This window comes from Borostomias antarcticus (genome assembly GCF_949987555.1).
Source record: "Borostomias antarcticus genome assembly, chromosome: 6".
NCBI lineage: Eukaryota > Metazoa > Chordata > Actinopteri > Stomiiformes > Stomiidae > Borostomias > Borostomias antarcticus.
The window spans coordinates 5,016,898-5,043,264 of NC_140239.1; the positions used below are offsets into that span (position 1 = coordinate 5,016,898).

General features: G+C 48.8%; 2 protein-coding genes across 2 annotated transcripts in view; one reads left to right on the plus strand and one right to left on the minus strand.

Moving 5' to 3' along the window:
* Window positions 1-9,301: 9,301 nt before the first annotated feature.
* On the minus strand, window positions 9,302-10,243 carry gdnfb (glial cell derived neurotrophic factor b; the record flags this gene model as incomplete). The annotated part of the gene is made up of 2 exons (XM_084439630.1): window positions 9,302-9,810; window positions 10,111-10,243. The coding sequence occupies 2 exons, from the start codon at window positions 10,241-10,243 to the stop codon at window positions 9,302-9,304; spliced, it is 642 nt and encodes a 213-aa protein (XP_084295756.1).
* A 9,116-nt stretch (window positions 10,244-19,359) lies between these two features.
* egflam (EGF-like, fibronectin type III and laminin G domains) overlaps window positions 19,360-26,367 on the plus strand; it is a gene marked incomplete at both ends in the record, with an annotated part of 27,430 nt that continues 20,422 nt past the window's right edge. The window contains 6 exon segments of the mRNA XM_084439631.1: window positions 19,360-19,477; window positions 22,305-22,414; window positions 23,881-23,967; window positions 24,055-24,081; window positions 24,580-24,697; window positions 24,806-24,941. Of these exon segments, the coding sequence (XP_084295757.1) occupies window positions 19,360-19,477; window positions 22,305-22,414; window positions 23,881-23,967; window positions 24,055-24,081; window positions 24,580-24,697; window positions 24,806-24,941 (596 nt within the window).

Genomic DNA, 26,367 nt, shown 5'->3' on the forward strand with positions numbered 1-26,367 from the left:
CATTCCTACTCTTCTTTCTCTCTCTTTCTCTCTCTCTCTCTCTCTCTCTCTCTTCCTCTCTCTCTCTCTCTCTCTCTCTCTTCCTCTTTCTCTCTGTGCTGTAAACCCAGATTCATTGTCGCTTAGATGCTTTTTAATCTTGTCTTTTTTTTTTCTGTGCTTCTCTGCTGTCAGAAGCTCCTTAGAGGTCATTCATCTCACTGATACTTCTCTCAGTCCAAGAACTTCTCTGCTGCTGTTTCATCTTGTATGTGTGTGTATGTGTGTGTGTATGCATGTGTGTGCACGCCTGTGTGTGTGTGTGTGTGTGTGTGTATGTGTGTGTGTATACATGTGTGTGTGTGTGTGTGTGTTTAGTGTTTGGGTCCAATACCAGGGTAATATCAAGTTTCTGTCCAGCTCTCCCAGCAGGTCCAGTTCTGGGTGAGAGGTTATGACGGGGTCTAAAGGTTAGAAGAGGTTATGAAGGGGTTGCGAGTTTGAACTCTTCACTCTTGGTCTCTGTGAGTCATTTTCTGGATTAGTGGGATCCATTTCAGGGTCCATTCACCTCAGGGGGAGACCAATACACACACACGCACACACACACACACATTATGCACAAACAGATGCACCCAAGAACACACATGCACTCGCACACATGCACACACTCGCGCGCGCACACACACACACACACACACACACACACACACACACACACACACACACACACAGACATATGCACAAACAGATGCACCTAAGAACACACATGCACTTGTACACATACACACACACACACACACACACACACACACACACACACACACACATACACACACACACACACACACACACACACACACACAAAACAAGATGAAACAGCAGCAGAGAAGTTCTTGGACTGAGAGAAGTATCAGTAAGATGACACATATCATGAGGTTTAGAAAGCCGGTCAACAGTGTGGAGTAGATATTAAGGACCAACACACACAGGCCTCTGTTCGGCTTTTCGGAACTGCCTCTAGAGAATATAGCTACAAGACAAATGTGTGAATCCTCTCTAGAAGTGCTCCAACTGGGGAAAAGCTCTATTTTCGTTCGAGAGACTGAAACTGTGAGAAATAGCAGAATCAGAGGCCGAGGTTCAGCCACTTGACGCTGTTAAAGTCGCACTGAAATGAAAAAAGCATTCTGTCCCATTTTGGTTCACATAATTAGTCATAGTGTTCACCTATTCAACGAAGTATGCCAAAAAAAAATCAAAATTCTACTTTTGTTGTAATCTTATATCAAAGTATATCATTTCTTACTTCCTGGAAAACGGTAGGTCATGTGCAATGACGGCAACAGGTACCTTAGATTTTAGGCCAATAATCTCACGACATCCACCCGTCAATCAACGCTATCCTATCGAATCTGTCTAAAGTTCTTAAAACCCGTCCACTTGTCAATGTTCCAATCAAATTCCTCTAAACATTATGTCCCACCCTCATAGCTTGTTTGCGTCGGAAATACGTGAAACTACGGAAGTTAGATGATCTCAAACGTCCGTTTCAGTGCGACTTTAAGGGTCTAAAAGGGCGATCGGGGAGACTGGGACAGGGTGTTTAGCTCGTCCTAAGCCCATCTAAAGCAGCATGAAAGGAAAACACAGAGGAAACCTTGTTGCTTTTGATGCTCCTTCTGAACCAGAGACGTATATGACCTTCATAAATCTCACTTTATGGCATGCTACAATGTTGTTCTTTCCAGTGTGTGTGCGTGTGTGTGTGTGTGTGTGTGTGTGTGTGTGTGTGTGTGTGTGTGTGTGTGTGTGTGCAGGCTATTGGCATTAGCTATGAGTTTCAGGAGTGTATATTCTGTCAGACCTTCCACTTGATAGCAGATTTAAACTTTTAGAGAGAGAGAGAGGGAGAGAGAGACTATGTGGCTCTTTGGGAACCAAAAGAGCTTCCATTGATTTACAGATTTACACTTTCTGAGGGAGAACGAGTGGAGGTTAACAGGAAGGCAGAAAGGACATGAAAAAAGCAACCGATGATGATGATGATGATGATGATGATGATGATGAAAGAGAAGCATTCTGAGAGTTCCAGAGTGTGCTTCAGTCACAAGAATAACATTCTACCCATCGCCTGCTCTTGGTCAGTCATGTGACCTGTGACCTGGGACTTCCTGGTTGCTGGGGGCTGCTGGGAGTTGCAGTGTGTCCAGGGTTCAGGGGTGTCAGATGTGATTGGCTGTGATGGGGCCGGCCTGTGTGTGTGTGTGTTGTGTGTTGAGTGTGTGTGTGTGTGTGTGTGTGTGTGTTACGGGGGTGTGCCGTACATCTTGTGTGTGTGAGTGTGTGCCTCTCTGTGATGGGACTGTGTTTTAGCTTAGCGTTAGCGCCGGTCGCAGAGGAAGGCTGCGATTGGCTGAGAGACAGAGAGGAAACACACTAATCTGCTCTATAAACACCCCGGCCTCGTTCGCCACCCCAGGGCCCCCCCCCCTGAGGCCGGACAGCCTCTACCTCACCTCCCCCAGCCCCCAAAACACCCGGCCTCTGCCTCCGCACTCCCTGAGGAGGAAACACCATCAATCCATCCTTCCACCTCTCCGTCTTTCTCTTCATGTCCCTCTTCTATCGCTCCTCCTCTCTCTCCTCCGTACCTTCACCCTTTCTCTCTACACATCGTCCTGTTGTTCTCTCCTCTCTCTCCTTGTCTCTCCTCTCTCTCCTCGTCTCTCCTCTCTCTTCTGCTGTGCGTTCCGGTCCACCTGTGTTTAAGCACACACACACACACACACACACACACACACACACACACACACACACACACACAAGCACACACACATACACACACACACACATGACAGGAGCTGGCTGGCGGCCAGCTGCCTCTGGTCTGTTAGATTAAGCCCACCAGCACAGGCAGTAAGAACTGCACATCCCATACAGTTCTCTATAAAGCAGTGGTTGTACAGATAGATCAAAGCAGGCAGGAAGTGTGTGTGTGTGTGTGTGTGTGTGTGTGTGCGCGCGTCTGTGTGAGTGTGTGTGTGTGCATCTGTGTGAGAGAGAGAGAGTGTGTGTGTGTGTGTTTGTGCTTCTGTGTGTGTGTGTGTGCGTCTGTGTGTGAGTGTGAGTGTGTGTGTGCGTCTGTGTGTGTGTGTCTGTGTTTGTGTGTGTGTGTGTGCGTCTGTGCATCTGCGTGAGTGTGTGTGTGCCCGTTTGTGTGAGTGTGTGTGTGCGTCTGTGTGTGTTTGTGTGCGTGTGTGTGTGTGCGTGTGTGTGTCTGTCTGGGAGGTTTTTCAGGCTGACAGATGTCTTAAGTGTGGTGGAGCAGCACAGCTGGACGCTAAGCAGGTCTCCCAGAGCAGAGACGTGGAGGACAGATGATGGGACAGGACTGGACACAGAGCAGAGACGTGGAGGACAGATGATGGGACAGGACTGGACACAGAGCAGAGACGTGGAGGACAGGTGATGGGACAGGACTGGACACAGAGCAGAGACGTGGAGGACAGGTGATGAGACAGGACTGGACACAGAGCAGAGACGTGGAGGACAGGTGATGAGACAGGACTGGACACAGAGCAGAGACGTGGAGGACAGGTGATGAGACAGGACTGGACACAGACCTCCATCCTTCACTAACGTCACTCACTGACGTCTCTCCCTGTCCCTTCTCTGCTCTTTCGCTCTCTCTCTCCTCCCCTGAGGATACCTGAGTTTATCATGGTTTACCTGAGTTTATACCCGAGTTTATACCTGAATTTATACCTGAGTTTATGCCTGAGTTTATCATGGTTTACCTGAGTTTATCATGGTTTACCTGAGTTTATCATGGTTTACCTGAGTTTATCATGGTTTACCTGAGTTTATACCCGAGTTTATACCTGAATTTATACCTGAGTTTATGCCTGAGTTTATCATGGTTTACCTGAGTTTATCATGGTTTACGTGAGTTTATACCCGAGTTTATCATGGTTTACCTTGAATTCAGTTTATACCTGAATTTATACCTGAATGTATACCTGAGTTTATACCTGAGTGTATACCTGAGTTTACCATGGTTTACCTGAGTTTATACCTGAGTGTATACCTGAGTTTATACCTGAGTGTATACCTGAGTTTATACCTGAGTGTATACCTGAGTTTATACCTGAGTGTATACCTGAGTTTATACCTGAGTTAATACCTGTTTATCATGGGGTCTACTGTACCTGTAGCGCAAGACTGTTTTGTTTGTTTTAATTTTATCTGAGTAAATTTCAAAGGGTGGAGTCAGGAGTGGGCCAGATGGTGCAGGCTGTGTTCAAAGGACTTCCAAGAAAATCCAGTCAAAATAAATGTAGTGCTTTATGCTTTAGTTATTCTACGGGACTAAAAAAAGAGCTGTAGGAGTTCTATTTTGGGGAGAAATTGAATTGATTTTTATTTCTTGTCCTGTTTTAAAAAAAAACTCTCTCTCTCTCTTTCTCTTTACATTGCATCCTGACCCTCGCCAACCCAAACACACACACACACACACACACACACACTGCTCAGCAGACATACTATACGTACACACACACACACACACACACTGCTCAGCAGACATACTGTACAGATACACACACACACACACACACACACACACACACACACACACACACACACACACACACACACACAGGGCATCAACATATTCTATTCTCTATCCATGGTCAGGCTTTTCAGCTGGCTAAAGCAGTGTTTAGGGGAGGCAGGTGTCAGACGACTCCAGATCAGATGAAGGGCAAACGCGGGTGGAAACGATACTGATGACTCACGCGGTGACACCTGTGACAGTGGCAGCAGCGCTCTGGTGACAGGGATGCTCAGGTACGTATACAGCTGGAGTATGGTGCACTGTGTTTACATCTACACACACGCACACACACACACGCGCGCGCACACACACGGACGCACACACAGGGCATCAATTCAGGGGTAACTCAGGAGGAGTGGGGAGAGTTTCCACCAAACAGCTTCTGTGATCAATTAGCTCTGACAACGAGACCAGACGAGATGGAAAATCACTTCATCTGCTCTCCCTGGTCATCACTCTCTCTGTCTCTCTTCCTGTCTCTCTCTCTGTCTCTGTTGGTCTCTCTCTGTCTCTGTCTGTCTGTCTGTCTGTCTCTGTCTGCCTCACTATCTCTGTCTCTCTCCCTGTCTCTCTGTCTCTGTCTGTATCTCTCTATCTCCCTCCCTGTCTCTCTCTCTGTCTCTGTTGGTCTCTCTCTGTCTCTGTCTGTCTGTCTGTCTGTCTCTGTCTGCCTCACTATCTCTGTCTGTCTGTCTGTCTGTCTGTCTCTCTGTCTCTGTCTGTATCTCTCTATCTCCCTCCCTGTCTCTCTCTCCGACTCTCTGTCACACTCTTTGTTTATCTCCTTGTCTCTCTGACTGTCCCTCTAACTGATGGCTTCTGTCTCTCTCTCTCTGTCTCTCTCACTGTCTGTCTCTGTGTCTCTCTCCCTGTCTCTCCCTGTCTCTCTCCCTGTCTGTCTCTGTGTCTCTCTCCCTGTCTCTCTCCCTGTCTGTCTCTGTCTCTCTCCCTGTCTCTCTCTCTCTCTCTCTGTTTCTCTTAGCCCTTCTCAAACGGCACTCATTTAATCACAGTCATTGTGTGTTACATTGTGTGTGTGTGTGTGTTTGTGTGTGGGGATAGATATATACAGTAGATAGATAGATAGATAGATAGATAGATACACTGTGTGTGTGTGTGTGTGTGTGTGTGTGTGTGTGTGTGTGTGTGTGTGTGTGTGTGCAGCAGTCTCTGCGTTGATGCTCAGGTTTCACCTGGCTCAACCTATCTGAATATTTAACCATCTGGCTTTGACTCGGACACCTGGCTGACATACACATTCACACTCGCACCTATGAACTCCTTCACACACACACACACACACACACACACACACACACACACACACACACACACACACACACACACACACACACACACACACATATTTTTGGTTGCAGAAACAAAAAAAGTGTTCTTACCCACCAAATGATATCTTTATACACGATGGATTGTTGGAAAACATATCAAAAAGTGTATTTTGTGTGAAGTGCCCCTCTCTGGTAGTTCGTGAGGCTGTAGCAAGTTGAATAGGGTGTGTGAGATGTGCTTTGACCAGATTTGACAGCATGTCAGTTGACTGGGTCTGACTCACTATCAGATAGTGTGTGTGTGTGTGAGTGTGAGTGTTTGTGCATGCCTTTCTGTGTGTGTGTGTGTGTTTGAGTGTTTGTGCTTGCCTTTCTGTGTGTGTGTGTGTGTGTGAGTGTGTGTGTGTGTGTGTGTGTGTGTGTGTGTGTGTGTAGCGGACTGGTCTGTGGCTTCGGGGCCAGACGTCGAGACTTGGCTGAAGGCCAGGAGACCATGACCACACCATGAGCAGCCTGTCCATCAGAAACACTCCCCACCCCTGGTAAGTCCCCTGGGCGACCCCACGGTCAGCCCTCTCTGTGCTGTGGTCAGACCACCTCTGACTCCGCCAGACTCTCTCTCTCAAAGAGATTCCAAGGGGGTGAGACAGAGGCCCGACATGTTCTCATCATACAGCATCTCTTCATTTGGATCCTGTTCTAATTCTCATTCATGTTTGATGTTAGATTATAGCAAAGGAATTCCCTGTGATCTATTTCATCTCTCCCACTCAAAATTACCTGACATGTTGATAAGAAGCGGGTGATGTCAGTTTGAGTTCAAATCGTCCAATTAAATTAAAGAAATTACTTATTCAAATTATGTGTTCATATCTCAATTGAAAATAGCAGAACGTTGACAATTATTACTAGCACAAATGTGTGAATTTGAATTTAAAATTAAAATGACCCCTACCTCAATAACAAGTAGCAGTGTGTATCTCTAGCGGACTTGTGAAAGACTAAACCAATTGGGGAGGGTATTTAGCAGCTAGTGTTTAACACCTGTGACCCCCCCCCCCCACACACACACACACACACACCTGGGTTGTGTTACCTGAGTCCAGCTCGGTAACGTGTTAGAGTGTATGATCTCATTCATTTACAAGCTCTTCTGACACCCCAGACAAAAGACACACAACACCTCATCAGCCTAATGATGCTGTCGACTCTTTGTCCGCTCGGCGTAGCAGCTTCCTGCGTCGTCGCCGCGCTGGCCGCGTTGTCACGGTGATCGCCGGGGCTGGATGGGGAACGTGAGACACGAGGTCCTCATCACATGTCAACCACATTAGCTAGGGCTAAAGAACACGAACCAGGGTCTCTCTCTCTCTCTATCTCTCTCTCTGTTCATCCCTCGCTCCATCCTCTCCTCTCCTCGTCTCCTTTCCTTTCCCCTGCTCCTCCTCCTCCCTTCCCTGTTATTCTAACACAAACGCGCACACGCACATCGTCATGGAAACACATTTAATTCAGCACGATAACGAGTTATAAAAGTGGAATATTGTATAAAAATAAAAGTTTTGAGAGAATTTTGATTCAGTAACGTAAAATTACAAAGACGTTTCTTTAAACACAGATAATGCACAACTCTTCAACCCTGATGAATACATGTATGGATAGTTACTAACCGGTTACATGCCTTCATACCCTCTGACCGGTCAGCTGACCAAAGTCTGGACAGTCTTTGGGTTTATATGACTTCAAGAGCACCAACTACCTTTCTTTTCTTCTTTTTTGGGGGCGGGGAACTTACCCTTTAAAGTCACATTCACTCAACTGTCCCTGGAGTTTTTGTTGTCCAGTCTATAGTGTCCCCAAAGCCCCCCCCCCCCCCCCCCCCCCCTCTATAGTGTCTTCAAACCCTGCTCTCCCTCGCGGCCCTTTGGCACCCTTTAGGAAATATACGTATATATCAATAAATATCAACATACACACATTACATACATTTGTTTATGCTAGAAAATGTAAATAAATATCAATAAGTTAATGCACAATTAAATCTTTATAAATATTTTCATATATAAAAAAAAATGTATTTGCCGTATTTTAGTTTACATGTATAGAAACGGTTGTTAGCTTTGGAACCTGAACTGTCTGCAGAGTAACAGGCTTGATGAGGTTTAATGATTAGAACACGCAGTTCTCCATGGAGATTGAGCTGCGCGGTATGACATCATCACACTGTACCCGGAGGAGACTAATTAGTCTCATGTGTCACTCCTGACTGCGCTGTCACGTCTCCTGTTAGATCCAAGCCCAAAGCTGTCAGTCAATCTCGTGACAGAGTGGGGATTCGAACCCTGCTTCGCCCACGCTAAAGACTTAAAGGAAAATGCTCGTTTTTGACAACCTGGACCTTATTTACGACATATTATAAGAAGTTTGACTCACCCAGATCACTTTTGTGTTGTTCGGAGGCCTGTAGAAGAAATTTAAAATCCAGCGCGAGCCAGTATATCCATGTAATGGCGGCGGGAATGCAGTTTCTCAAAATCCATTTTCGGCCGCTAAACGGTTGTTTTCATCAATCAGATTGCATGAATCGACAGTAGAGATTCCTCTACGCGAGCCATTCTTTCGGTTTTCAAATACGTGGTCTGTAGCCTCTGTAATATGATCTTTACACTGGCTATTCTCCCTCACATTCTCTGCGCTACGATCGGATTGTTGCTGACGAATGACGACGACAATATTCTCGGCACCAACTACGATCGTAGCGCAGAGAATGTGAGGGAGAATATCCAGTCTGCGCGCTGGCCTGTGCGCATGCGTGCTGGAGCAAGTGGGGGAGAGGCGTGTAAAGATCATATTACAGAGGCTACAGACCACGTATTTGAAAACCGAAAGAATGGCTCGCGTAGAGGAATCTCTACTGTCGATTCATGCAATCTGATTGATGAAAACAACCGTTTAGCGGCCGAAAATGGATTTTGAGAAACTGCATTCCCTTTGCCCCGTGCGCCGCCATTACATGGATATACTGGCTCGCGCTGGATTTTAAATTTCTTCTACCGGCCTCCGAACAACACAAAAGTGATCTGGGTGAGTCAAACTTCTTATAATATGTCGTAAATAAGGTCCAGGTTGTCAAAAACGAGCATTTTCCTTTAAGCTCAGGAAACCGGGTCGTTGGACTCAGTTTCACTTCGAGATAAATGCTTCTATCTCTCTATCTTGCTTTTGCCTCTATGCAGTCTCATGTCACGGTGAGGGGATTTGAACCTGTGTCCTGTTCAAACTGACTAAGCTAAAGCCCATAGGCTTTGACTGTGAGTCAGCCAGCTACCCAGGATGTTACACCGAACCGCCTCTGTTACACTTACACTGAACTCCCTCTATCTCCCAAGTCCACTACTACCCGTCACACAGGAAGTCATACACATCCACACTTCCTGGCCGAGTGCTTCTTCATGGTGTGGTAGATCAAGTTGTCGTCCAGGAAGGCGAGGTCGTCGTCGAAGGCGATTGGCCGACAGCAGGTGTGGGAGGGCGGGGTGTTGAGCAGCAGCTTCCTGTTGTGCGTCAGGTTGTTGAGGATCCTGTCGTAGTTGGTCTCCGAGTTGCGGCACGGGCCGCTGCAGTACTTAAAGATCATCTCCTCGCTGGTCTTATAGCCCAGACCCAGGTCCGACACGTTCATGTGGACCTGCTTCAGGACGCACCCCTGTCCTCTCCCCCCTCTCCTCCCCCCTCTGCCTCCCTTCCTCCTGTCCTTCCCCAACTCCCCTCCTCCTCCTCCTCCTCCTCCCCCTCTCCTCTTCTCCCTCCTCTGTCTCGACCCGGCCGGCTCCAGGGAGGAGGACCGGCGTATCCTGCTGATGGTCACCCTGACGAAGTCCACCACGTCCTCGAACTGGTCCGGCTGCAGCTCCGCCATGTTGACTGCGAGAGAATCACAGAGACACAAAGGCACAGTTAGGAGATGAGAGAAAAACTTCTTTTTTGGATTGTCAGCCTGGGAACATTGTGTGGATAACAGTCAATCCCATTGTAGACTATACAACTATTGACCTGCAATTGAACCTAAAGAACAAGGCGCTAATCAATTGACCTTCTGTCACATGTTGTATTTTCAGACTAGTTAAACGTGCCTGATGGCGGTCATAAATAGCTTACATTCTTTTACTACTGATATCGCCTCCGTCTCTGTGTTTGTTTTGGTCGTAGACGGAGCAAACAAACTTTCCGGTTCTGGCGAGGAGTCACGGGGCCCCTCTCTCCTCGCGGCGGACTGTCTGCGGGTTCGGAGCAGGGGGCTCGCCACCACGGTGCTCAGCAGGAACAAACAGGTGGTCAGGGTTTCCCATAACTTCATTGTAGACCCTAGTCCGACAACACAACCTGCGGTAAGCCGGAGAAACTCTCGTTTGAAAATAACGGCATTGCTGCCTGATCATCACAGGTTGGTAGAAGAGGAGTACTTTGGCCATTCACGTCTCCGTCTGATGCGCCACCATCCTCACCTTATATCAGGTCCATGCCTTCTTTATGTGAGGGCAAACAGGAATGGTTAAAATGAAGGGTTATAATCCCTCAGGAAGGCTGTCGGGACGGTTATCCATAAACGTCTTGGAAATATAATGCGCGTCCGATAATGAAGCTTACAGTCCATGCCCCTCACGCGCTTTCCTTTCTTAGGAGTAAATTGATGCAGAAAAAAAGAGTTGTCATCAGAGATATCCCATGGATATTTCCAGGTTAGGTGTATCGGTAGATGCAGTACAAGCAGAGGTGGTCACTGCACGCGTCCAGGACTCGGTGTAACATATTGAGGTGGGTAGCGCGCGAGGCAGGCTTTATACGCCGGGGGGGAGCGCTGACGTCTCTCTGTCACCACCCATGTGAGAGGTGGAGGCCAATTCCCTACAAGAGTCCCACCTGCCTTTCACTGTCTGTCCGAGAGTAGCCTAACCTACAGGTGTCGATCGTCAGAAGAAAGGGAGGCTCTTTGTAGCAGGAGATAGCCTGGCTGTGGGATGGAGAGAGAGAGAGAGAGTCACAGAAAGAGTGATATATGGGAGAGAGAAAATGAGAGAATGTGTGTGTGTGTGTGTGTGTGGGGGGGGGGGAGACAGACGAGAGACATTAACAGGAGCGGTTTCACACGGTCCCCTGACCCAACCCCCTAGATTGCTCCGGCTTGTGTTTCTCACCTCTGGGTTGATGTTGGACCGAGCGCCGGTTCTGGAGGGAGCAGAGATCACGTCCTCCCCGCACTCACACACACACGGGTCCAATTGCTCCGGTCTGTCACGATCTCCACTTAACACTCCCAAAATACAGAGGGCTTGGCTGCCTCTCCCCTCCCCTCCCCTCCCCAGCTGAGCTCTGGGTCTGACCAGTGGACCAGGCTGTGTGTCCATGGGATCTTGGCCCGCTCTCTCGAACCGCTGGCCCGGTGTTGTGAGTCTCTGGCTGGAGGTGTGATATATCACACCTCTTTGACACATCCTGTCTGGTTGAGAGTGAGAAAAACTGGATGTTATTGGAGGGCGATGTCCTTTCTGGCGGTTTTGGCTTCTTCTGTTAAGCTGTCTCTCCCCTCCCCTCCTCTCCTCCTCTCCTCTCCAGTCCTCTCTTCTCCTCTCCCCTCCTCTCTCCTCTCTCCTCTCTACTCTTCTCCACTCCCTTCCTCTCCTCTCTCCTCCTCGCTCCTTCTCTCTCCTCTCCTCTCCTCTCCAGTCCTCTCTTCTCCTCTCCCCTCCTCTCTACTCTCTACTCTTCTCCCCTCCTCTCCTCTCTCCTCCTCGCTCCTTCTCTCTCCTCTCCTCTCCTCTCCTCTCCTCTCCTCTCCTCTCCTCTCCTCTCCTCTCCTCTCCTCTCCTCTCCTCTCCTCTCCTCTCCTCTCCTCTCCTCTCCTCTCCTCTCCTCTCTCCTCCTCTTCCCTCCATCCTCCCCTGGCTCTCTTATAGAACACAGTGGTAGTTGATGCAGCCATACAGTGATATTGTTCTTAGTGTGACTAAAGCCCCCTGCTCTGCCTCTAAGCTGCTCTAATCTAGTGAAAGGGCAAAGAGAAAAGAAGCTTCTCTAGAGCGTTGAGACGCACCCATTCTCTCTGCAGGCCTGAAGGGTAAAGAGTAGAGTCAGGGCGTGTGTGTGTGTGTGCGTGTGTGTGTGTGTGTGTGCGTGTGTGCGTGTGTGTGTGTGTGTGTGTGTGTGTGTGTCATTGCGTGCATGTCAGGTGTCTCAGCCAGATGTAATTCTACTGTTTACAACAGCACCGTGGGTAGCTCACTAAGCCGTAGCCTACACCTACCCAGCCTTAAAGCACCGTGCTTAAAGTCGCACTGAAATGAAAAAAGCATTCTGTCCCATTTTGGTTCACATAATTGGTCATAGTGTTCACCTATTCAACGATGTATGCCCAAAAAAATTACAAAATTCTACTTTTGTTGTAATCTTATATCAAGGTATATAATTTCTTACTTCCTGGAAAACGGTAGGTCACGTGCAATGACGACAACAGGTACCAATAATCTCACGACATCCACCCGTCAATCAACGCTATCCTTCTATCGAATCTGTCTAAAGTTCTTAAAACCCGTCCACATGTCAATGTTCCAATCAAATCCCTCTCAACATATGTCCCACCCTCAGCTGGTTTGCGTCGGAAATACGTCAAACTACGGAAGTTAGATGATCTCAAACGTCCGTTTCAGTGCGACTTTAACAACGCACTGTCCTGTCTTTGGACTGTCCTGTCTGGTCCCTGCACCCTGTCTAATGTCGTCTCCATCAGCGTTATGCATGCACCAACCGACCAGAACAAATTCCTAGTATGTGTAAACACTGCCTGGCATTACAACTGAGTCTGATTCTGATTCTAAAGGCCCTGTGTGAATACCTAAAATGGTCCCCTTCCTCCTTCCTCTCCTCTGGGTGATCTCTGATCTAGCATGACCGGATGGGATAAAGCGTGTGGTTGTTTATAGGATGTATGAGATCCAGATCAGTTCTAAAGAGAGAGGAAGGAACGGCACCCGTAGAATGATCCATGTCCCAACCAGCAGGTTGCAGGTTTGTAGAAAGAGAGAGAGAGAGAGAGAGAGAGAGAATGATAGAGGAATATAGAGGTAGCCTACAGTGAATCATCTCTCCATCACCCAGAGCTCTCCTGCTGTCACCTTGTTCCTCTCAACAGTCTTCACCTCTACAGTGCTGCGCTGGACCAGAGAATCAGAATGAGAATAACATCCTGATCACTGTATATGTGTCCATGCGGCACATTTAAATAATAAGAATAAGAATAAGAATAATAAAAAAAAAAAGAATTATATGAATAATTTGAATAATATTAATAATATTAATAATATTAATTATATTAATAATAATAAGAATAGTAATATTAATAATAGTAATAATAAAAATAAATTATTATATGACTAATATTAACAATTCATATTTTTAATAATTCATATTTTTTTAAAATAATATTAATAATTATTAATATTTATATTTGTAACGCACTTTTCATTTGCAAATCTCAGAGTGCTACTGTAGCTAAATGTTAACATGAAGCCCTGTTCGTAGTCTGACTGTACAGCAACAGACCTCCTATCTGCCCCTCAAGTGTGGAGCTCAGGCGAAGGAACATGGGAACACTTTGGTTTACCAACATGGTGGCAGACGAAAACCCCTCACTCCCCACGCTGGACCTGGGCCAGACCATCCCACTCTCCATGACGAGTTCCTGTTTACCCTAAAAGGGGGGTAGGAAAAAAATGGGGGGGGGGGGGGGGTTCTAGCCAGCCAAACCACATGGCTCCAGTTAGTGGGAAAGTATCACTTCAAAAAACAATAACACAAATCTGGCAACCAAGGAGGGATGCTGGCACTGAACCTGGCAACCCATCCATCAGTCTCACGTTGCCCTCTCTAAAGCTATAGCCAGTCTGCCAGTAGAGCTGAATGTAATAATCAGAAAAGATTATTATTCTAGATCATTCTATGGGTAACGGGCGTCATAGCCAGATAATTATACGTAATGTTGTAGTGTTGTAGTTGTACTTCATGTCCTATTGATTTTTGTGATTCAAATATTATTTGAGGACAAGGTTAGAGAGAGAGAGAGAGAGAGAGAGAGAGAGGGTTGGGAAAAGTAGAGGGTTGAGAAAAGATAGATCAAGGTCTGGAGATGTAGAGATTGCCACACACACGCACACACACACACGCACACACATGCACGCACACACACAGACCTACATCAATAAACCACCAAGCTCCGAGCTACAATCCCGCCATGATCTGCTAGCTGTAGTAGCGACAGAGTTACTATAGGCCTACTGTACTTAGCCTGTGGCTACAACAGAAGGCCTTCAGTCTTCATCCAGAACTCCTCATCCCTAAACCCTCTCTCTGACTGGAAAACCCCATTCCCAAGCAATTACCTCCATGCCAAGCCTCCATCGACACAATGTAGACACCCACCTTCTACGCCTCCCCCTCTGCTGAAGTCAGTGTGTGTGTGTGTGTGTGTGTGTGTGTGTGGTGCGTCTGACTTATTTTAAGACTAATTTCACTCCTCATTATGACGTTAACATGAAACTGCTGGAGGGAGGGAGGGAGGGAGGGAGGGAGGGAGGGAGGGAGGGAGGGAGGGAGGGAGGGATTGATGGACGGAGGGATGGATGGATGGATGGAGGGAGGGAGGGAGGGAGGGAGGGAGGGATTGATGGATGGAGGGATGGATGGATGGATGGATGGATAGAGGGAGTAGCTGACAACCAGGATGGAGATGTGATTAGCAGTGGAGGGCGAGAGCGGTCGCTAGTGAGGTGGATTTGATTAAATGTCGCTATGTGCATATGTGCATGTGTGTGATCCGCAACACTGAGAAAGGTGATGTTGATGAGGATTTAATTCATACCACATGTACTCTGGTGTTGTAGGATCCTCAGAGAGAGAGGAGAGGAAGAGGAGAAGAGAGGAGGGGAGGAGAGGAGGAGGGAGAGGAGGAGGAGAAGAGAGTGAGGAGCCAAGTGGAGAGGGAAGGAGAAGAGGAGAGACAAGGAGGAGGAGAGAGGAAGGGAGAGAAGAAGAAAAGAGAGGAGGTAAGACTTCAGAATTAGGCTCCAGATTTGGTCTTGTGCATTACAGTAAATCCCATTCTGTCTGCCTGTTTAGAGCTGACGTGGTCACAGAATAGATAACGGTAGTCTGGTTTGGACAGAAAACATTTTCAGAGCCATGCCTCTTGTAGTAATGCTGAATGTCCTCTAGGTGGCTGTAGATGACATCGTACCAATCCTGCTCTGTTTCCATGCAGGCTGTAATTCAACACAGCCAAGGCAGTGTGGACCCCTCTGCTCTGTCCAATCTTCCCCATATTATAATCTGGGATTAAGAGCCAGAGTGTGACTGATTATGAGGTAATCCCAGAGGAACAGAACTGGGAAGAGGCTGGTCTGTGATGATGAGACGGGTAATTACACACGTCACAGGATGCTTGTTATTGTACCACGGGGCTGTTGTGTTTTTGGTTATATATTTGGTTATGTATGTTGATTGTAAACTGTAACACCATCGTTGTGGACTACATCAATGATACATTCCTCATAACATAAGAAAATGGTGATGATTTGTACGCAGGGTGTCCTCAAGAATTTATTATTCCACTACAATGATGTGATTGCAATGTTCCACCACTAGGTGTCTCTCTCTGAATTTGCTGTGTCAGTGGTATCTGGTTAGGAAGAGCATGTACTGCTATTCCATGGTTGAGTTTCCTCTATGTTTCTAATCATTCAAAACAACTTGAGTTAGTGCACCCATTGTGTGTGTGTGTGTGTGTATGTGTGTGTTAGATGTGTAGTATGCGTAGTATTTATGTTGGCTCTGTGTGAGTACAGGTATATGTGTTTTGGTTATGTGTGTGTATTTTGTGTGTGTGTGTGTGTGTGTGTGTGCATGTGTGTGGCCTCTATCCTCTGGCCTCATAACCTGGCCAACAGGGGATGGAGCCTTCTCTAACACACCCAGAGGAAAGCAGACCTGACCTGACCACACCCACAGACCTGACCTGACCACACCCACAGACCTGACCTGACCACACCCACAGACCTGACCACACCCACAGACCTGACCTGACCACACCCACAGACCTGACCTGACCACACCCACAGACCTGACCACACCCACAGACCTGACCTGACCACACCCACAGACCTGATCACACCCACAGACCTGACCTGACCACACCCACAGACCTGACCTGACCACACCCACAGACCTGACCTGACCACACCCACAGACCTGACCTGACCACACCCACAGACCTGACCTGACCACACCCACAGACCTGACCTGACCACACCCACAGACCTGTCCTGACCACACCCACAGACCTGACCTGACCACACCCACAGACCTGACCTGACCACACCCACAGACCTGACCTGACCACACCCACAGACCTGACCACACCCACAGACCTGACCTGACCACACCCACAGACCTGACCTGACCACACCCACAGACCTGACCTGACCACACCCACAGACCTGACCTGACCACACCCACAGACCTGACCTGGCCACACCCACAGACCTGACCAGACCCACAGACCTGACCTGACCACACCCACAGACCTGACCTGACCACACCCACAGACCTGACCACACCCACAGACCTGACCTGACCACACCCACAGACCTGACCTGACCACACCCACAGACCTGACCTGACCACACCCACAGACCTGACCTGACCACACCCACAGACCTGACCTGGCCACACCCACAGACCTGACCAGACCCACAGACCTGACCACACCCACAGACCTGACCTGACCACACCCACAGACCTGACCTGACCACACCCACAGACCTGACCTGACCACACCCACAGACCTGACCTGACCACACCCACAGACCTAACCTGACCACACCCACAGACCTGACCAGACCCAGAGTAGACCTGACCAGACTAGACCCAGAGCAGACCTGACCTGACCAGACTAGACCCAGAGCAGACCTGACCTGACCACACCCACAGACCTGACCACACCCACAGACCTGACCAGACCAGACCCAGAGTAGACCTGACCTGACCACACCCACAGACCTGACCTGACCAGACCCAGAGTAGACCTGACCTGACCAGACCCAGAGTAGACCTGACCTAACCAGACCCAGATTAGATCTGACATAACCAGACCCAGATTAGATCTGATTCTGACCTAACCAGACCCACAGCAGAGAAGACCTGGCCCCCAGATCCACAGTAGGGGAAGGGTCATCCAACACACCCAGAGGAGGCTTCTCTACCGGGCTGACATGCTCTCAGATGTTCCCCTGGCATGGAGGAACCAGAACCGCTCACGCATGGGAAGAGGAGAGGAGGAGAGGAGGGAAGAGGAGAGGAGGAAAGGAGGGAAGAGGAGAGGAATTAACTGATCCTAACATGATGGGATACTTTTGGGTAAAGAACAGATGATTCTGCTCTCAGAAACACCTGTCCTCTCTTCCGCTGAGCCACTAGGGAGAGAATGGTTTCCCTAAATCAGACCTCGGGTCCTAATTCTAGCGAGGTGTCTTGCTGTTTGCACGCATGGACACCTAGACAAAAGGACTCATTAGGGTGAACAACAGGCCAGTTTTCAACTGCATTCTGAGATGTAGAATTGGTAGCCGCAGGGGGGGGATTCTATAACTGTTATAATGAACCCAAACGCTGTCGGGCGACAACAATCTAATTGTGTCTGATTGGGTGGCTGGGTGAGATTTAGGGGCTATGGAGGAGTTCAGGGCGTTGTTGTCATCCTCCTCCTCACCTACGCTTGTATTAGCGCAGCAGGTCAACAGTGCTGTAGTTCATGATACAAGTCAGTGCAACAACCAGACACAGTCCCCATCCATAAAGTAGCACGAGGCCTACATATTCATCACACCCAGAAGGTTTTCTCATTCTCATTCCGCTGGGCTGTCCCTCCTCCACACCGCAATACCAGGACAATACCTTGAAAATAGACCCTCTCCACCACAGAGGCGGAAAACAATAGCGGTCGTGCGGCTGTAATGGATTCAACCATTTCCGATTTCAACTTCTTCTGGTGATTCGTCATTTCCTCAGCCCCTCGCTGGGGTGAGATGGCGGGGGATTGGTTAGATGGTGATGACCAGCGGGCCGGGAGTAATGGAGGTTGAAGAGGAAGAGGCAGACACGCTCGTGCGTGGTCCGGACAGGACAGCCTCCTCCTCGCGCGACGTCTTGAAGAGACACGGGAATGCCGCTACCGCCGCTTGTATCAGGATCCTGAGATTCTCCTCCTGTCTGCCAGAGAGAGAGAGAGAGAGAGAGAGGGGGGGGGGGGGGGGGAGAGAGAGAGAGAGAGGGAGGGAGAGAGGGAGAGAGAGAGAGAGGGAGGGAGAGAGAGAGAGAGAGAGAGAGAGGGGGGGGGGGGGAGAGAGAGAGAGAGAGAGAGGGAGAGAGAGAGGGAGAGAGAGAGAGAGGGAGAGAGAGAGGGAGAGAGACAGGGGGAGAGAGAGAGAGAGTAACAACAAATAAGTCAGTTTTCAGTCGTTGAGATTTGAATATTTTAGAGAAGAGTGTATGAATTCACACTGATGTTGATAGATAGATAGATAGATAGATAGATAGATAGATAGAACTGGACTTTAATAATCCCCGTAGGAGGAAATTTGGTGTTTCAGTAGTGGGAAATTACAGCAAAAGATTGGAAATGCAGAAGACAGAATATACATAGAAGCAATATACATAAAAATAACAACAATAAAAGACTGTACAGTACATGACAGATTTGCCAGGCTAATCTGTAGCAACATAACATAAATGTATTAATATCGAACTATCGATCATTAAATCCACGCACACATGTTTTGCTGGTAAACTGTTGCGCACAGCGTCACTCGCAGTCTGTTTCTATATTAGTCTGAGTGGCCGGGGCGCGAGCTCCAAGTCTCTCTCCATCTGGGTGGATTAGACGCTGTTATCCTCTTAGCTCCAAATGTGTCCACGTTCCTCCTCCCCTCTGCTCGCCTGCTCCACTCGGCCGTTTCACACTAACTGAGCAATCTATTGACAGCAAGACGACCACCGTGCGTAAAATCAGCGACCCCTCGTCGGTATTCGGAAGGATTTTCTTATCTTGTTTCATTTTACGCGTGGTGCTTGTCTCCATGTGCGCGCGGGCTAGAATAAGCAAGCAACCGTCTAGGGCTGATCGGCCCCTCGCATGTTGGACTGATCTTTATCAGACTCTAATCTAATCAGTGTCAAACCTCAGTGGCCTTCCTTCTTACGGACAGAAGACGTGTCCGGCCTTTTGCGTAACCGTATTGCTACTTTTGAATGAGACGGGCCGAATTGACCGCAGAAACTTTTATTCATCAGTCTCGGTAGTCATTATAATAGGCAAGCGTCGTTGCTTAAAATGAACATCTGACTGTCCCAAGTTAAGATAAAGAAGAAATGGAGTTTACAGGTTGGCCTAAAGAGCGGATCTTACTGTGCTTGCTGCTCTTCTCAATATGCATGGTCGACATCTCGCTTTGCGCCAGGAAGACAAATGGCAATTCTCGGAGATCAGGTAAATAACAAATCATACAATTATTTGATTTTAGGATTTATTATCCCTATAGTTTATAAAGCAACCCGTTGGTCGGCAGTTGAGAACGCGTCTTACACATAAATGCTAATAATTTGATATTCTGTATAGAGTAGCTATTATTTGCAATCACATTTATCCAGAACCTGTGATGGATATAGCAACAAACATTTCTATGTGATGTTTATGATTTGCTGTGCATGTTACAATCAATTAATGATATTAAAACATATAAGGGGTAAATAGACCTAGGGGTGGGTCCAACTGCCCATCAGCAGCTAAGCAGGTACGTGCAACTGAATAAAAGTGTCAGCATGATTCGAATAATAGAATCATTTCTAGTCTAGAAGGTAGTAGTTATGGTTGGAACACCAGTATGAGACATGGCAACATGCTGTTTAGCTGTGGTCTCTATGGATACAACCAGTTCACCAGTGATTTCTTTGTTGACAGCTGCTGCTTTTCCTACAAAGTGCCTCTAGGAATTGAAGGAACTGACAGTTACTCTCTCTCTCTCTCTCTCTCTCTCTCTCGCTGTAATATTGAAACTGTAATTTCCCCTTTTCTCTCCCTCTCTCCTCCCCTGCCTCCCTCTCTTTCTTTCCCCTCTCTCTCTCCTCTGTACTCTTTCTCTCTATAAATATTTTATCCCTCCCTTCCTCCCTCTCTCTCTAGAGAGGAGTGTTATTGCAGACTGCTGTATTTACCTGTTCAGACTAGTGTGGAAGTGTGGAGGGCAGCGCTGATGGGGGACATTCTGTGGACCGACCGGCACCCCCTCCTCACTCAAATCACCGCTGACCACGCCTCAGGGGCAATCAGCCCAACAGAGGAGCGGCAGAGAGGTCTAGAACCTTCTTCCGTGGGGTTCTATTGAGTTCTGACGAGGCGGGGAGAGAACGTTCAGAGGGGGGAACGTTCTGCTGGGATTGAGGCCACCATCGGTGCCCTGTGGGGGGGGGGTGGCAGCCAGGCTCCGGTGGGGGGGTCGTCTCTGTTCCGCAGTTATCTCTGCTGGCAGCCAGGATCCTGCTGTCTCCATGACGTCCGCGGGCCAGGTGGACCCCCCCCCGCCCCCCCCTCTTTCTGACAGCGCGTCTCACGTTCTCACCGCGAGGTGTGTCGCCCGGTCTCTTTGTTCGCGCTCTGAGCCGAGGCTGACAGGGACCTGTCCGGAAGAATCACGTCAGGCCCGGCGGCTCGCGCAGACGACTGGCTGGCTGGGTCAGGGGATGTAAAAACTACTGACAGCCTCCCTGCCTGGGCTGTAAAGAGAGGGAGATCAGTGTGTGTGTGTGTGTGTGTGTGTGTGTGTGTGTGTGGCGGGGGGGGTTGCACACACACTCCAGCTTCAGAATAGATGAAGAGAGAACTCGAAGTGTTCATCTAAAGGACCAGCTTCTCCTGAGCAGAATGGAGAGGGCATCTAAGTTCAATATGTTCTTGTTCTGTTCTGTTCTATTCTATTCAAGAACGTTGCATGTAACCAGGCGGAGAGAGATGGAGTCACCCCCCCCCCCTCTGAATCAACCCATCCTCTAGGAACAGTTTCTCTCTCTCTTTCTCTCTCTCTCTCTCTCTCTATCGCACGCACATACACACGCACACACACTCACAAGTGTTCCTGCTGCGGCTCCATGTCTCACACCAGATAATCAATTACCTGGACTACCGATGACATAGTGTGTGTGTGTGTGTGTGTGTGTGTGTGTGTGTGTGTGTGTGAAAGAGAGAGAGAGAGTGTGTAGTGTGCATGTGCTTGTGCGTGCAGTGGGTAATGACATCTCAATCGGACATTGTGTCGCCCCTTCAACGAGGCTGGGAAGGTGTCGTATTACAGATTGAATCTGTGAAGTAACCGGGGTGTGAGGTAACAGCCAATCAAATACCCTGGTCATTTCCTCCTCCAGTAGCCCCAGCCAATCACACACTGAGGAGTAGGACACTACAGGAAGTGATTACTCTGCTCCTCTGACAGGAACAGACATCTCCTCACAGCCGTATTGTGTACATCCGGCTGGAGGGGAGCATTGTAACGGTGCGTCTCTTGACCAGATCACGGGCGAACGGAGAACCGGTCCTCGACCGAGACTTTATCCGGTTGAAATGGTAAATGGACTGCACTTATATAGCGCTTTTCCACCTGAGCGGCACTCAAAGCGCTTTACAATGGCCTCTCATTCACCCATTCACACACACATTCACACACCAATGGCGGTAGCTGCCATGCAAGGTGCTAGCCTGCTCAGCTAGGCTGCTTCCTGCTCCCTGCTTGGGAGCAATTTGGGGTTAGGTGTCTTGCTCAAGGATACTTCGACATGTGGACAGTCGGAGCTGGGATTCGAACCACCGACCCTTCGATCATCGAACGACCCGCTCTGCCAACTGAGCTACAGTCGTCCCTCAGGTTGAAGTGAAGCAAAATGAGTGGGTGCGCCTGTGATCCACTTTGTAGTCTTATGAAAACATTCGGATGAGAATGGCGTCCGTGAGTGATGTGACGTTCATGAGGGTCAGCAGGGGCTCGTGGACGCGCCCGCCGTCTGGTCCCGGCTGCCCTTGGAGGAAGGACGACGGGATGGGTTAGAAGCGGAGAGACGTTTCCTCGGCGACCGCGATTCACGCGTCGCCCGTCGCACGCGCGCGCTGGAGTGTGGCGTCGAACGACAAAGAGTTCTTCTTCTCTTTCTAGACGGTAGCAGCTCTCAAAGTGGCACAACGACCACGCTTCACAGAAACCGGGGGGAAAAAAACACCACTGTAACATGACCGCCTATGTCGATGACGTCACTTCCTGTCTAACTTGCAGATCGTCTTAGTCCCCCTCTGGACATCCAGCTGGAAGCGGTCAACTGTACGGCGATCAGGGTGCAATGGAAGATGCCTCGGAGACATGTCAGCACCATCACCGGCTACAAGGTGACAACATCCTACATACTGTACAGTAATGACAACACTCGGAACTAACACTATCCACTGACTGTATACCACCCTGGACTAACAACATCCCATCCACTGACAGTATACCACCCTGGACTAACAACATCCCATCCACCGACAGTACACCACCCTGGACTAACAACTTCCCATCCACTGACAGTACACCACCCTGGACTAACAACATCCCATCCACTGACAGTACACCACCCTGGACTAACAACATCCCATCCACTGACAGTACACCACCCTGGACTAACAACATCCCATCCACCGACAGTACACCATCCTGGACTAACAACATCCCATCCACTGACTGTACACCACCCTGGACTAACAACATCCCATCCACTGACAGTACACCACCCTGGACTAACAACATCCCATCCACTGACAGTACACCACCCTGGACTAACAACATCCCATCCACTGACTCAACTCCTGTTTCTCTGTCCCCCGAAAAACATCTCTCTCTCCTTCTCGGCTCTCTCCAATCTCGCTTTTAACTGTCAGAGCGTGGATGGATGCAGTTCAACTGCCTCTCATTCCCGCGAACCCAAAAAAAGAGAGAGAGAGAGAGCTCTTAACAGATTTGTCATGATTAAAATTCTCTCTGTCCCGACAAGAAGGCAATTTTCTCTGTTGATGGCAGACCGGGAGTGTATGCTTCACGGGCCGTAGTTGTCTCCCGCCTGTCCGGCCGTCTGTCTGTCTCACCTGCAGATGGTAGTTACGTCTCCCTTTCATCATCTCTCCGATACCGTGAGACCGGCATACACAAGTTCTGGCTGTAGAACCATTTCGCAGAACCGAAATGAGTTCTTGACGGGCTCTCCCACAGGGACATCCAACACTCTGATTTTTCAGGCGTAGCCCCGCCCCCACAGCTGTTGGTTTGAAGGTACAGTAGACGTTCATATCTGTCGTTTTGACAGTGCGTGTGTCTTGCTGTTGGCCATATGCCATCGCTAAGAGGTTCTGAAGGATGGTTGATCACTTTGAGTTTAGTTCTTATTCATTCGGCCAATCGGTTGGTTCCTTTCCATAATCCTGTTTTGTCATAGTATTTCCTCTTTTGGTCTTTTCACTGTCGAATGTGTTGTTTTTGTTGTCTGCTGTTGAGCACTTACAGTAATTCTCCATGGATTTGAGGCTTACTGTAGTGAGGGGATGCCCTGAGCCCTAAGTGTGTGTTGACTAGAGAATATTTACTAGACCTTTTATCCTCCTATAGGCGTGATAAGGAATTGATCATCCAACGTTGATCGCGCGTACAATAGTGAAGTATTACCAAACGATCTGTCTTAATCAAAATATTACTTTGTGTGTTTGTGTGTGACTTCCTACCTGTGCGTGTGTGTCTATCTGCCTGCCTGTCTCTGTATGTGTGTGTGTGTGTGTCTACGTGGGACTGTCTGCTTGACTGTGTGTGTGTGTGTGTGTTTTAGGTGTTCTACACAGAGATGCGTAACGAGCGTCCGGTGGGGGCGGCCATGATTCTGGAGGTGCCCCTCAGTCTCGAGATGTTGACCGCTGTGAGTTCTGTTTCTACCACATGGTTTTAGATAACATTACCATCAACGACGAATGGGGTTAATGACCTTTGGTTTCGTTTAATGTAGGGTCAGCTGGATGGACAAGCTAGTTTTGTAAGTACCAATCGATCTCAGTTTGTTTTGATGCGCTACAAATCCACCTTGACTGGACTATCGACTTGAATCTAAGCCTCTCTCGCTTTCTCTCTCTCTCTCTGTCTCTATCTCTCTGTCTCTCTCTCTGTCTCTCTCTATCTCTCTGTCTCTCTCTCTCTCTCTCTCTCTCTCTCTGTCTCTCTCTCTCTGTCTCTCTGTCTCTCTCTCTGTCTCTCTCTCTCTCTCTCTCTCTCTCTCTCTCTTTCTCTCTCTGTCTCTCTCTCTCTCACCCCCTGCCTCTAACTCTCTCTCTCTCTCTCTCTCTCTCTCTCTCTCTGTCTCTCTCTCTCTCACCCCTGCCTCTAACTCTCTCTCTCTCTCTCTCTCTCTCTCTGTCTCTCTCTCTCTCTCTCTTTCTCTCTTTCTTTCTCTCTCTCTCTCTCTCTCTCTCTCTCTATCTCTCTCTCTCTCTCTCTCTCTCTCACCCCCTGCCTCTAACTCTCTCTCTCTGACCAGGATGTGGACATAGGGAACCTGAAGGTGTCCACCCAGTACAAAGTGAGCGTGGGGGCGTACGGCTGGGCCGGCGAGGGCCGTCCCAGCATGCCCCGCGATATCACCACGGACACTTACGGTAAGATCACGCCGATCGCCTACTAACTTTCGCATAAATCTGCACTTTTAAAAGACCGAACGCTTATATATCGTCGACGCTCCGCGGATTCTCTCGTCCGCCCCCCAGACGTGTGCATGCCACCGTCGCCCCCCACCAAGCCCTCCGTCGCCCCCGTGTCCGACACCGAGCTGGCGTTGTCATGGAAACGGGGGGAGAGCGAGGGAAGCGCCCCGATCCTTCACTTCCTGGTGGCGTACATCAGGTGAGAGAGAGCCCCGCCACCCTATCTCGACCGAACGATCTCTGTCTAGATCTATCTCTGTTTTCATACCTACATCTGTCTCTGGCTCAGTAGTCTTAGGCACGGATTCTTCTAGAATCGTCTAATGGAACCTCATGACAGTCGTGTTGAACAACTACTACAGCAAGCAGTCTAAGGGCAATATGTCTCTATGCCTTTTGGTCAACTTGTTTCTCTGAAGAATTTTCCAGTTTCTGGTTTTTATAGTATTTGTTTTCTACATTCCTTCACGTCGGACACAGGTTGGGAGGTTTGTTGAAACAGGTGATTTCTTAAATGACAGTTGATTGCGAATGTAGGGGTTTGGATTCCAGGACCAACCGCCGGTTACGAGCGTGAGCCGGAGGACAATCAGAGGCACCAGCTGCACTAACTGAACACTCACAGCCTGACAGACCGCACAGTGATTGGCTGATCGGAAATGCCGCCCTGTTTCTAAGCCAATGATATCGCAGAAACCAGGTGGTATTTGGATCTTTGGAGTTGAGTGGCTGTCAAATCCCAGTATTGAATTGCGAAATATTGGGCGCTAGACAGAGGAGGCGTCGGTTGGTGTAGCGGTCAAAGCTTTTGCCTCAGACACTTTGATAGACCTGCCTCGGCTACATAGGTTCAAGTCCCGAATAGTCTGACTCAACGGATGTAGGTTTTGGCAATAAACCTTGTCATTCGTTGTCACACTGCCCAATCAGTGGCGACGCAAATTAATCTGATTCGGCCGAGAGATTCTCTCAGCACCAATCAGATTCGATCCAGACTATTTTGCAAGAGCACCGTCGCTGCGTCCGGGGCTGGCTCCGCCCAAGACGACTGTGATTGGTTTAAAGAAATACTGCGTCCGTCCCACCCCCCCCTATTGCAGAATGGTAATATGTCCAGCCAGACCTGTCTCTGGCGCTGGCACAGCGTAAACCAAGTGTGGAGATAGGTCTGGCTATGCGAGACTAAGTCCCGAATCATGTCATCATCAGTGGACTGTCCTGTCCTCACCAGTCCCTCTCTTGGCTTTTCAGAGTAACCAGGTCAGGTGAGGAAAGGTCATTCCCATACTGGTACTTAAGAGCTCGTGTTCTCTTGTCCCCTGAGCTCTGCAGGGTCAGAGAATGAATCTCACTGGGACAGCACTGTGGTACCGAATGAGTCACTCAGTTCACCACAGCACACTTCATTCGTTTAGCCGTTAGCTCTTAGCCAAACCCTTCTGACCAACCCCAGACATGCTAGCTGGCCGCTAGCTACGGTCTGCACGCTATCCGGCAGAACTACTGCACGCGCTAACCTCGTTAGCCATTAGCTAAGCCCCTGTGGAGACAGGAAGCGGCTTGACCGGTCTAAAGTGGAGCTGACTTGATGTAAGTGAAAAAGCTTGTTTCCTGCTGGCAGAGGA